General features: G+C 40.2%; 1 protein-coding gene across 5 annotated transcripts in view; it reads left to right on the forward strand.

The window, feature by feature from the left end:
- Positions 1–13,363, forward strand: part of ANK2 (ankyrin 2) — a 272,410-nt gene that overhangs the window by 79,399 nt on the left and 179,648 nt on the right. For all 5 annotated transcript variants that reach the window (XM_067558657.1, XM_067558653.1, XM_067558655.1 and 2 more), the window contains exon 4: positions 2,168–2,266. In XM_067558657.1, the coding sequence (XP_067414758.1) occupies positions 2,168–2,266 (99 nt within the window). The remainder of the gene's footprint in view (positions 1–2,167; positions 2,267–13,363) is intronic.

The raw sequence follows: 13,363 nt of genomic DNA on the forward strand, positions 1-13,363 counted from the left end.
GGTGGGGCCACAAAGGTTGGGACCTCATGGCCCTCCCACTTCTATCAAGGTTCCTGTGCTCCTGACTAGAAGTCGATATTTCCCCTCATTATCTGATGGGCAGTGCATATATTCAGGAAAGTTGAAAAAACTGCAGTATAAGAATATAAATTAAGGTAAATACTTCTCTAGTAAAGTATTTTTGTCCTAAATCCACAGGACCAGATCTTCAGGTGGTGCAACACAGTTTACCTTCAATTTATGGGTTTGAGACAAATTACAGCATTGAAATCATGTGACCTGTGTTATATAAGAATTCAAGGTAGACTTAAAATCAGTGAATCTTTGAATGAGCTGAGGCGTGTAGGCTGTAAATGAAGATGAGGACTGAGGCTGGGAAATGTGTACAGTGGGAGCCCTTAAAAAAGTTTAATTATTATGAAAAAATGTACCCTTTCTAATAGCATTTTCCATTATAGAGACAGGGAATGTAGCTGACACTAGTAGACTATTTCAGAATAGTGAAAAAGTGTAACACATGCAGGGCTCTGTGAAGTCTGCAGTACAGTGGGACCAAATTCTGCTGCAATTACTTCTACGTTCTGTTGCTATGCTAATTTTTTATATCTCCATAGAATACCCTTCATTCCCAACCCTCCTACGCTCAACACACACACGTAACCCTAGTTCATAGCTGAAACTAGACATTGACGTACAATTCATCAATAACTATTCTCAGTAATGACTAATTCTAATGAAGGATTTTTAGTTGTGCTTTGCAGATAGCGGAGTTGTATGACCTGTAGCAGTTATGTTGTTGTCTAGGTGGTGTGGAACAGAATCTCTTTCCCCTACCCAGTGTGTGCTACCGAAGGGGGGACCATGTAGTCAGCTTCAGCAATTCATCTTCTAAGTTCCTCAGGTGCTGCTTTGTTCCGTAGGCTTCCCAGCTGACCAGCCTGCACATCTGGTTACACTTGCTCCCTGTCTGCAAGGTGAACTTTAGCCCTGGTTCCCTGATCTCTTTCCTATCTGGGTCTGTAGAATAGTGAGGGAAACATACACTATATTCCTAGTAACTCCCCTGCAAACAGGTCCTGGCAGGACTCAGAGAAAGTAAACAGTGCTGATCACTAACTGCAGCACAATAATCAGTAATAATGCTGAATTCTGTGGATTCTTGGAAAAATGCCCAGTTCCATAACTGTACAATGAGTTGATGGGGCCCTGAGCAAGATGAATGGGGAAGATCACTCCTCTAAGAGCCATTGTTTCTGGCTCTTTGCAGACTCAGATGGGCATTGATTATGCTCGTTTCATATTTCCATGGTTATCTTTGCAACTATTAGGGCTACATTTAATTTAAGAAGAATGAAAGCTGAAATCCTACACACTGTTCTGCAGCAAAAGGTGAATTATCTGGCAAATACCATGGAATCACAGAGTACCTAGGGCCTGATCATATAGCATTGCAAATTTTGCTCCTGGTGGTAACATGGTTATTCACATATTTTGGATGATGCTCTGACACATGAGGTAATGTTTCAAGAATCTGCATCAAAATAAGTCTAGGCCCTCACTCCAAACTGCTTCTCCTCACCCCTGTGGTCACCTCATTGATGGAGACCTGATCTTTAACCCACCCCTCTGACCATGAGCCTTGCACTGAACCATGGTGTTTCTAGCCTAGATGGTACTCTTCTTTTAAGAGTACATTAGCACCTTACCATCACTGTTTGGTGAAACGACCGATGTGGGATGCTGCCTCCCCCAAGAGCACCCTGGCTCACAGAATGAGAGACAGGCTGGGAATGTAGTGCAAATCCACAGCAAGGCAATGTTCCGCTCTACTGCTCTAGATTTTTGTTTGATTGCAGAGAAATGGGTTCTCCAGGAAGCCCCCATATCACTTTTTTCCTATGTAACAGCAACCCTCCCTTCAGCTGAGAAGGCTCTCTCCAGTGCCAGTAATGCCAACGGTTATAGGACTATATCCTGGGGAGTTAACAGGACAAAACCCCTTTGGAGTGCCCTTTGGTAGTATATCTCACCTCTCTCCCATGCAATGCTCACAGTGCTATGTATGCTGTAAGGTGGAACAGTATCCTATGAAGTCATGCATGAAAATAGTATTGTGTTCTGAATACATAATGATTATTAATGAGGGATCATTTCTTTTACATAACAGAAAGGGAACACAGCCCTACACATTGCATCCTTGGCTGGACAAGCTGAAGTTGTTAAAGTTCTGGTTAAGGAAGGAGCCAATATTAATGCACAATCTCAGGTATGGTGATGTTTTCCCTTTATTGTAAGCATAATTTGGTGAAATTTTGTAAAACAAAGTCAATAGACAGGGACAATACATGCTTCCCCTGCACCCAACCCTGACAAATCCTTGACGTGTGTCATGGATGGTATTCCTTAGTATGTGACTGTGGGTATAAGTACCCAACTACATAGAATGAAGTCATTATGTGTTGGTTATCTGATGCATAAACTAGGATTGTTGTTGACTGAGATCACTAAGGCTATTTTTCCTATGTGTTCTAGCAAATTAGGAGCCTCAAATAATCCCAGTATGCAAAAACATTTTAAAATCATGTTAGTCTTGAGTTGGGGGAGGGGAAGTGAAGATGATACCCTGTCAAGCTTTCTGGAATGGCTTATGAGCGTGAGAACCAACTTCAGGGCAGACTGTGAAGAAGTAGGGCACAAACCCCAAGCTGGTTGTGGGTAATCTGTACTTAGATTTCACCAACCAAGAACCAAGTGTGAGCTCATCAAGCACTATAACATGTAACATGGAGTCACAGACAGTCTCCTTGGGTACACCGATCTGTCTTGCCATCCAGGTAAGCCTGCCTTTGTGATAGATGGTCCCTTACACCAAAATCACAACAGTATTCAGGTTAGCCCCAGTCCCAAAGGATCAGTCACTTACCTCAGGTCAGTTGCACCTTAGATCCTACACTAAAGACATGCTTGTAGCCAATCCTATAATAAAGTCACTAAAGATTTATTAACTAAGAAAGAGAAATGAGTTATTTACAAGGTTAAAACAGGTAAATGTACACAGACAAATGAGTTACAGTCTGAGATTTCAAAAGATAATAGAAGCTGCTGTAATATGCAAGCTCTATATGCCCCCTAGGGCTAAACCAGGCTAAGCAGCCAGGGATTCCTTGCTTATGGTTAGAAATACTTGCCCCTCAAGTTCAGGTAACAGAGAGAGACCCAGAGGGGTAGCCATGTTAGTCCATATACAGCAAAAACAACGAGAGTCCTGTAGCAGCTTAAAGACTAACAAATTCCTGCGGGCATAAGCTTTCATGGGCAGCAACCGGCAATCTGATGAAGTGGGTTGCAGTCCACGAAAGCTTATGCCCCCAGGAATTTGTTAGTCTTTAAGGACTCTTGGTTTTTTTTTTTTTTTTTTTTTTAAATTATTATTTTTTTAATAGAGAGACCCAGTTTCTTCTTGTCAGATATTTTTATTCCCTTCCTCCAGAGTTCAAGCTGGTGGGATGAGTCCACCTGCATGTGTAGAGGGGAGGAATCAACAAAGTCTTTTGTCCTCTGATGTTCTGCAGTGGCTTCTCTGATGTCTGTAGGCCTTCTTTGGTTGGGCAGCAGATTACCTCTCTTGTGGAAAATTAGTATTTCACAATTCTGTTCTGATTTTGGGGTTTTACAGTTTCAGAGCAAACACCTAAATACTATCTTATAACATGGGATACAGATGGTATAAGTGAGATGAATGCATGCATCAACTTACAAGCATTTCATAAAATCTAAGCACTAAACACATTCTTATAACTCTAATATGTATTTTGAAAATACTAATACCCAGGTGAGTTGGGCTGTTTCCCAGCTATGCATTTTGTCAGTATTCTGTGAAGCCTAAAGGCCTTGGCATGACCTGGCACCTGGTCTGCTGGTGTCACAACCCCAACACTTACTTTTCAGAAGTAAGGACTAAAAGCATTGTTTTTCATTGTTAACTATTGGTTAAAAAAAGTTTGTAGATGGATTAGTTTCCATTATAATAGGTCTCAGCATTCATTCTTCACATAGAAAGTGTTAATTCAAAGATTTGGTATGCACATTTGATCTGGGGAAATTCACCTCATTTTGGCATGCAATCTAACTGTAGAAAAAGACCTGTTAATCTCTATGGCATGAAACTTGGCTACTCTTTCAAAATGTACCACAGAGCATAATGATGATGTTATTAGAGAAACTGACCAATGGCAAAATGCTTGAAGGTAAATGTCTCTCCACCCTTGTGCAAGGCTATCATGGCAGCTGTCTCACTACTGCTATTTCAGAGTTATGAACAACATGTTCAGTAGAAAAGAACAGCGATATAGATGATGGTTTGTTTTCAGAGCTAGGTAACTCCACCCCCACAGACAGACATACCTAGTAGTTTTCATTTTTTTTTTTTTTTTGCCATTTTCCCAAGTTATGACAAAATTTCAAATACTGCAATTGTTTTGAATCCTAAACACAGGGAAATACTGAATATCTCAGTTAGCTTTGTTTGATATGTGTTGGTAAATGCTACTTTTTAACAAAGTCTATTGTACACAAACCTGCATAATTGAATGGGGGGATGGAAAGTGATCTACTATATATTAAAGAATCTGGCATCCTTATGTGAAATATCATGATGCAGTGTGTACTGAGCCAGTGGCATTCTCTGAAGTAGGTCATCAAACTAAATACTACTGCTGGATTTTAAATATGGCTGCATCATTTGATGCCTACCAGTAAGGTTTGTTCAGTAGCTTTGCAAGCTAAGACCAAGAGAAAAGTGAATCATACTTCAGAGAGCTAAATTTAAGCCATGTTAAATTCTACCTAGCACTTAGTGAACGTGGGTAGATAATGGCCCTAACCTCCATTCCTTTTATTCTCCACAAGCTGGTGGATAGGAGGGGGACAAAGAAGACAGAGCGCTGCATTAACAAAGCAGCTAGGGATTAACCAGATGTAGGAGAATCCCAGGGAGTATAAAGCTGGCATAACTGACTCTGTCACATGCTTCCCCTCACTCCAGCACAGGACATGTTTCTGGGCAGGGAGATGCACAGGTAGAGACAGAGGTTTCAATGGATGTGACCATGTAAATTTTAGAGCTCTTCTGTAGCTAGTGTTAATTAGAGCAGCTCTAAATTATGCCAGGGTCCAATCCGTTCTTGACCGGCTTCTGGATCTCTCCCTGATTGCTCAAGTCCCGCACTGAGCACTGCTAGGTCAAACCTGGGGATCTGGCATTTCATTGAGTGTAATATCCTGTTGGTTGTGGAAATTGCAAGTACAGTAGAACCTCAGAGTTACTTTATGCTAGAGTTAGGAACTGACCGGTCAACCACACACCTCATTTTGAAACCTGAAGTACACAATCAGGCATCGCACGCACGCACGCACACACTTTTTTTAATGCAAATACAGTACAGGACTGTGTTAAATGTAAACTACTAAAAAAATAAAGGGAAAGCAGAATTTTTCTTTTGCATAGTAGTGTTTCAAAGCTGTATTAAATCAATGTTCAGTTGTAAACTTTTGAAAGAACCATAACATTTTGTTCAGAGTTATGAACAAGCTCTATTCCCAAGGTGTTCGTAATTCTGAGGTTCTACTGTATGGAATGACCAGTGATGTGAGTAAATGGCAATAGACTAACCAATGTACTTATAAAATGGATAGCTCTGTCCCTGCCTTCGCAACACTCATATAAAGTTCAGGCATTTGTTTCTGTTGTGTTTTCTTCCCAAAGATTTATTTGCTAAGGAGTTCTCAGGAGAACTGATCAACTACATCCCATAGTCCACTTCATTTTATTGAATGCTGAGGGATCATGTAATGTTGTTCCTCTAATTCAAGAAATGAAGAAGTTGCTTTCACAAAGTCTTAATTGGATATGATCATGCACTTTTCATAATCTTTTTACATTTATATGCAAGTAAACTGTTGGTTTTAAAATTAGGATTTCAGCAGTACTGAGGGAGAGCCGCATGAAAATATATTTGTTTTTAAAATCAGGAACACTTTTTAATATGCAAAAAATAAATGTGTTTTCTGCCAAATTAGGTAAACATTTTCACAGTAAGCTTAGAACTGCCATTCCAGTTTTATTGTTAGCACTGAATGTTCCAGATACTATATACAGTCATGCTAACAAGCATTTGCTCTTTGAATTCTGATCCAAAAGGAATTGACTCAGAGGATTATGACAGACAATCTGACATACTCTCATCTCCTGCCCACTGAAACCCTTATGCATATGACAGTAATTTCAACACTCATAATAATGGTGAGATATCTGCTGGAAAATGCCAGCAAGACATTGACCACTGAAGACATTCTTCTACTTTGTAAAGGATAGCTCTTAGGATAAAAGTGAGAGCAGCACCAAAATGGTAATGCAACCCTAGACCAGACAAAACTAAGGGGAAGTGGTAACAAACAGGGGAGAAATTTGGGGCTTGTGATCATGCACTAATTTGGAGGCTAGTTATTATGTACCAATCAAATTTTCACAGAAAGTTAATGGCATTAAAAGATTAAGGCCAAACCTTTCTCTCCTCTCCTCTCCTCTTGGTTCTTATACTGCACTGATCACTGCAGTACCTGAGTGCCCTCTAGAGTAACGAACATCTGTCGTGTGATGTTCTCTCATCTTCTCCCCACCAGCAGAAGTGTCTTGTTTTGGTCATTCATTTTTGTAATATACAATATACTAATGTTGATATGTATTTATGTTAGAGAAGGAAAGGTTGAAGAAATGTGCCTAGGACTTGGAGTAGAAAGTGGTGGTGGTTGGTTCATGGGAAAGCTCATTCCAGTCTTCGATCAGCCCCTGAGAAAGTCTTTCTCTTGCACAGATGAACTTTATCCTTATTGTAGAAAGTTCCATTGTTCTAGAGGAGTGTAGTTGTCAACCATGGTCTTCGTCGCAGAGCTTTAGGCAGTTTTTTAGGTATCCTGGGCCATGGAGCGCCTTGAAGATAAGATACTAGGCCTTGAACTTGATTCAGTATTCTATGGGGAAGCCAATGTAGAGAACAGAGGACAGATTTGGTGTTCACAGAAACCAGTGTTGCTGAGAGAGCATGCTACAGTGTTCTGTACTAGTTAAGAATTTCCTAAACAGTGAAGAGCTTCCTAAGCCAAGAGGTGATAGTACTATTCAATACTTTCATTAACTGCTTGGACAATGTAGTAGAGAGTACCGGTATAAAATTTGCAGATGATACCAAGCTGGGAGGGGGTGGCAAGCAGTTAGGAAAGAAAAATCAGATGTACAAGTCAAATTGGGGAATAACTGGTTAGGCAATAGTAGTGCAGAAAAGAATTTTAGGATTATAATGGATCACAAATTGAATATGAGTCAGCAGTGTGGTGCTGTTGTGAGAAAGGCAAATGTCGGTTTGGGGTGTATTGACAGGAATGTCATGTATAATGCATGGAAGGTAATTGTTCCACAATACTTGGCACTGCTGAGGCCTGAGTGGAAGTACTGTGTCCAGTTTTGGGCACCATATTTAAAAAAAATATGGACAAACTGGAGAGAGTCCACAGAAGAGTAACAAAAATAAAATGTTTAAGGAAACCTGATCTATGAGATCAGAATGAAAGTATTGGGCATGTTTAGTCTAGAGAAAAGAAAGCTGAGCAGGGATCTGATAAGTTTTTAAATATGCATAGGTTTTTATAAAGAGGAGGATGGATCAATTATCACCGTTGGCCACCAAGAGTAGGACAAGAAGTAATAGGCTTATGTTGCAGTAAGGGAGATTTAGGTGAAATATTATGGAAAACTTTTTAACTATAGGGATAGTGACCAAGGGAGATTGTGGAATCCCTGTCATGGGAGGTTTTAAAGAACAGGATGGCCAAGTTATACTTAATCCTGCTGGGTATGGGGAGATGGACTAGGTATCTTGAGGTCCCTTCCAGTTCTACATTTCTGTGGTTCTATGAAGGCATGAATAACTGAGGACAAGTCATTGTCTGCCAAGATGAGATGGAGTCTCCTAGCCAAACAGAGGTGACAGAAAATATTACTCATGGATGCTGCTTTGTGAGAGCTCAGTATCAGCAAGGAATCCAAGAGTATTCTTAAACTATGTCCTGAATTGACCAATTCAGGGTGTGTACCTTCAATCAAAGGAGACTCACCATGGCTGCAAGCTGTTCCCACTAGCATCACCTATTTTTTGCTCAGGTTCAGCTTCAGCCACCTGTTTCTTATCCATGAGTGGATCTCATCTAAGCATGAGCCCATGTTGGTAGTGGTCATGTGGTCATATGTGGTGAAGGATAGGTACAGCTGTGCGTTATCTGCATGTTGCTGCATTTGAGGCCATGTCATCTGGCCAGTTCCCTTAGTGGCTTCATGGAGATGTTGAAAAGGACTGGAGAGAATTCATCCTGTGGGACACCACAAATAAGGGCTTTAGTGAAGGAGTTTCCTATCACTATTTGTTGGGTGCATCTCTCCAGGAAGAACTCAGACAATTTTGATGCATCACTCTGGACCCTTGCCACCTCTCCTTACAGAAGTCTCACTGGACTGAATTAGAGGTTAGCTGTCTCAGAAGTGCACATCATTTCCTTAATTATCTACAAATAGATTGTGTAATTCTCAGCATTTTGTCCAGTAGGAAAGTCCTGCATTAAGAAAGAGAAGGGCTAGATGATGTAACAGATCTTTCCCATTGCTAGCAAATTCTTAATGTGTGTGTGTGTGTATATACCTCAAGCGGTCAGAGTAAAATAGACTTAATTATCACATGGAAAGTGGGTAAAAAGGATGGATGGACTTTTGGGTAAGCACTGAACTAAGACTCAAAAGATTTGCGTTCTCTTCCTAGCTTTGCCATAGACTTCCTGTGAGACCTGGGGCAAATCACTTAATTGCCCTGTGCTTCAGTTCTCCATTAATAAAATGAGGATATTAATACTACCCTTTTTCTCAATAGCACACCTACAAATAAAAAAACAGAAGCAACTTAAAAGTTAATTACAAAAAACCCTAAATCTCTCTGGCTAAGAGTGTAGGGAATCATGGAAAAAAATAAGAAACGTATCAAGAGAGTGATTGGAGAGAATAGTACAAGGAGTATGCTGAATGATTTATATCTAAACTTCCCAACAGGAAATACAGGCAGAAGAAGGAGGATAAAAGGACAAAGGAACAATTATCGCCAGAGAAGAGTTTTTAATAGACACATTCAGAAAAAGACAAGTCAGGAAATAAATGGGCTGAATACAGTGAGGAAAGAAAGCCAGGTTATGAGGCCTCTGTAGTGGCTGAAATTCTGGGGCTCTCATTCTTAGACTTCCCCTGGACTCCATTTTTAAAAATAAGCATCACATTAGTAATTTCTCAGTCTTCAGGAACAGTTGCCGTTATTAACAATGTATTACATCTCCTCCTCAGCATCTCTGCTATTTCACACTTTATTTCTTTCAATCCCCTGATTAATGCGATCCAGTGGTAGTGACTTAATGCCATTGAGTTTCTCAAGTTGCTCCATAACTTCCTATTTAAGGACTTCAATATCTGTCCAGGGCACACTCATATACCATAAAAATTGCCTTAGTGATAGAAATTTCCCACTGGCTTCTATATAGACTGATGAGGAAAGAAAGAGGAACTTCTCAACTCTCTTCTGTGCTTTTTATCTCTGGTTTAAAGAGCGGCTGCCATCAAAAAATATGCACTTGCTATAACTGATATCTGAAATACTGTAGTTATTTACTGTTACTTACAAGAAGGAAATAATGAGAGTATCACAGGAAAATATTGATTTATGTTTAAATAGTGACCACTGAAGGCACACTAAGAATCTGTTTGTCCGCCTATCTGGTAGTGGCTGCTATTTTAAAGTTAATAATTACCACTCCTCTCTTATGATATAAAGCCTAATTGTGAAGTGATTATTAATGGAATGCTTACATTCTGACCCATGCATATTACTTGAGGCTTGCATCCTGTTCTGTAGATAGTAAAACGAATGGCTCTAAACTGTAATCATTTAGGATATAAAAATTACTGTTCCAAACTATGCCAAGTTTTTTTCCATCCAGTCAGTATAGTGTACAATGAGGTAATACATTTGCTCTTACCCATACAATTGTACTTTTTCCTCCCTTGGTTACCTCCCTTAATTTGTGATCATATTCTACCTGCAGTCAGGATGAAGTCGTCATACTGATGTTCACATGGGTCAGACTTACTCTTTCCTTGATATGCTATGAGATGGTGTACGTACATTCAGTAATGTACATTCATTTCTCTTGGTGAGCTCAGTTGTACTTGCTTACTGCTCTTCTTTGTAAGCATAAAGATTGACAATGGTTCATCGCTTAATAGCAGAAAATCACTTAGTAACCATCCTTCCAACTTTCCCTCAGTTCATGAGAGAAATGAATGACTTCTGACCCAGAATCTATTTAATCCAATGAAAAGACTCCCATTGACTTGGATCAGGTCCTTTGATTGCACTCTATGTTGATTCTCAGACTGATGTTGGAGGCAGTGGTTGCTTCATGGTTATAACAACGTGTACATCTTCCTGTTTTATTGGCACGAATAATTTGTACCTAGTGCCAGTAAAGAATGAAACACTGGTGAGATCAGAACAGTAACTGAATTCCTCTATATTAAAATGAGAGGTTACGTAAGGTAGGGGATGTAAATGTTTATACCAGATATTTGTATACACCAATACAGTAATTGCAGACATAGACAAGTGTACTTTTCACTGGCCACCACACAAGTGGCAGTTTGAAGAGCTACAAAGCCAATCTCTAGTTCAGGGTTCATCAAACTGAATTTCTCTCCTAAATTCAGAAAAAAAGTGCTCTGGGATTTGGGTGAATTGAGATAATTCTTGGTTCAGAACCATGTAAAAAGCATGGGCCAGCCATTGCACAGAATCGTCCACGCTGCCCTACAGTTTGCTTCTTCCACTGCTGGAGCACTTCCTCACTCTGCCTCCTCATCTTCCATTGTTCTTGTGCTTTGGGCCATTGCTGAGCACAATAACTCTTTGTCTCTCTTCTTCTATCAATGAGTATCTGATTTTCAGATCTATGAGTAGAGTAAGCTCCATTTCTTGGTCTTTGCTCAGTTGGCGTGGCAGATAGCCCATGAAAAGTGTCACCACATATGTCTGGTGTTTCTAATTGGTGAACTACTGTAAGCCTCCCACTATGTTCCCTTAGGCCATGTCATGTCACGTGACCTCAGAGGGTTGGAGATAGGGGATACACATCCTCTTCTCCCAGTCCCGAGTTAACCCTTACCCTCCTCCATATGCACCCTGCTCCATACAGGAGGCCTCCTCGGCGGTAGGGCCTTGATGCCTGTGCACTAGGCTTTAAATTTCTACATCTGAAGTTTACTTTAATGGAAACATTTTTTAAAAATATGAACTGCTGGGCAAAGGGCTTTTATTTGGAGATAGTGGTGTGCATTTGGAAAGTACATTTTAGTTAGGTGGAAAAGAACAGCTGATTCTAAAATGTCCACAATTCTCAGCAAATACTGTTCCACACATGTGCTGAGTTAGAGAAGTTTGCATTTTAGGTGTCTAGCCTTCTAAACTTCAAGGAACAAATTTTCAGCCATTCTTTTTTCTTGTATGTATGAAAATTTCTACTTGACATCTATGTAATAATACTACTTCAAACAAATGGGTATTCCTTCTACGTGTGACAGAAAGGCAGATGGACCTATCCAACAGTGGACTCTTTTCTTGATAAAACAGTGCCCTCTATGCTTGACAGGGGGACCACCACAAACTCTGTTCTGCCATATGGAGTCAAATATGTAAAGGGAAACATATTTCTCCTTTCTTCATTTATGGATGATTTCTGACCCTGTGTGATACAAAAGATGCCAGACAGTAGCTCACATTAGCAGCCATAAGCAGACCCCACCTGACTGGCAGGTCAGTGGAATGATGATTAACTTCTTATTGCAATATTCTAGTGTCTGGTCTTGTTGGTCTATCAAGACCAGAGTTCTGACACCAGCAGAATCTACAGTGCACCTACTGGTTCTCTCAGTCTGACATCATTAAAATGCTTTCTTCTTAGGACGGGAAATAAAAAGATCTTGAAGGTTATCTCTGCCTTCCTGGACCTTGTATCTACTAGGCCTCTTGCTATGGTACAGAGATATAGTTTTATGGGCTCACTTCTATGTGGAATGTCTTCAGGCATGGGACCTGTGTCAGAGTGCACATATTTTGTACAGAGTCTGCTATGTGAGGCAGTAGTCCACTAACTGTGACAGTATCCCTACTGCAGTAGTCCTGGAAGATAAATTCGCTGGAAGGAACTCTTCTGTAGCAACATCTGACCTCAGATGCCAGACTTCTGAACTGAGGAGCCCATCTTGATTATCACATATTCCAAAGAGGAAAACAGTTTGCTTAAAAAAGATGGAATTCCACATCATTATACAGAACCAAAATGAAAAGCTTAGTTCTGGTATGAATAGGTAAGGAAAAGCCAGGAGTGGAAATACATTTTACTCTTGTTTAGTAGCTACAAAGGAATTATCATATTTCAGAGCCCTTCATCTGATAGGAAAAAACTTCTAATTTTAAAATTTCTGTAGCAGAGTATAGAGAAAAAACAGACAAGTAGTACCCTTTAAATTTATAGAATCATAGAATCTTAGAAATGTAGCGTTGAAAGGGACATCAAGAAATTATCAAGTCTGGCCCCCTGCACTGAGGCAGGACCAAGTAAACTTAGACTATCCCTGACAGGTTTTTGCTCAACCTGTTCCTAAAAACCTCCCATGATGGGGATTTCACAACTTCCCTGGGAACCCTATCGAGCTTAACTACCTTTATAGTTAGAAAGTTTCCCCTAATATCTAACCTAAATCTCCCTTGCTGCGGATTAAGCCCATTAGTTCTTATCCTATCTTCAGTGGACATGGAGAACAATTGATCACAGTCCTTAACACGTCTGAAAACTGTTATCAGGGCCACTCTCAGTAATCTTTTCTAAAGATTGGTGCCCAGTTGTTTTAACCTTTGCTCATAGGCCAGGTTTTCTAAACTTTTTGTAATTTTTGTTTCTCTCCCCTGGATGGTCTCCAGTTAGTTGACCTCTTTCCTAAAGTGTGGCTCTTGGAACTGGACACAGTCTCCAGATGAGGCTTCACCAGTTCTGAATAGAGTGGGACAGGTACCTCCCAAGTCTTACATATGACATTGCTGTTAGTACACCCCAGAATGACATTATGTTATAGCCAATGGTACACTCGGAGTCCATTTAAAGGAGGAAGCCTGCCTTCTAATCACCAGATTATTTAGAGTGACCCAGTTACTGAAATTGAGGATTA

This window comes from Emydura macquarii, unplaced genomic scaffold (genome assembly GCF_026122565.2).
Source record: "Emydura macquarii macquarii isolate MOO-44397 ecotype Brisbane River unplaced genomic scaffold, CSIRO-AGI_Emac_v2 contig_2171, whole genome shotgun sequence".
Classification (NCBI taxonomy): domain Eukaryota; kingdom Metazoa; phylum Chordata; order Testudines; family Chelidae; genus Emydura; species Emydura macquarii.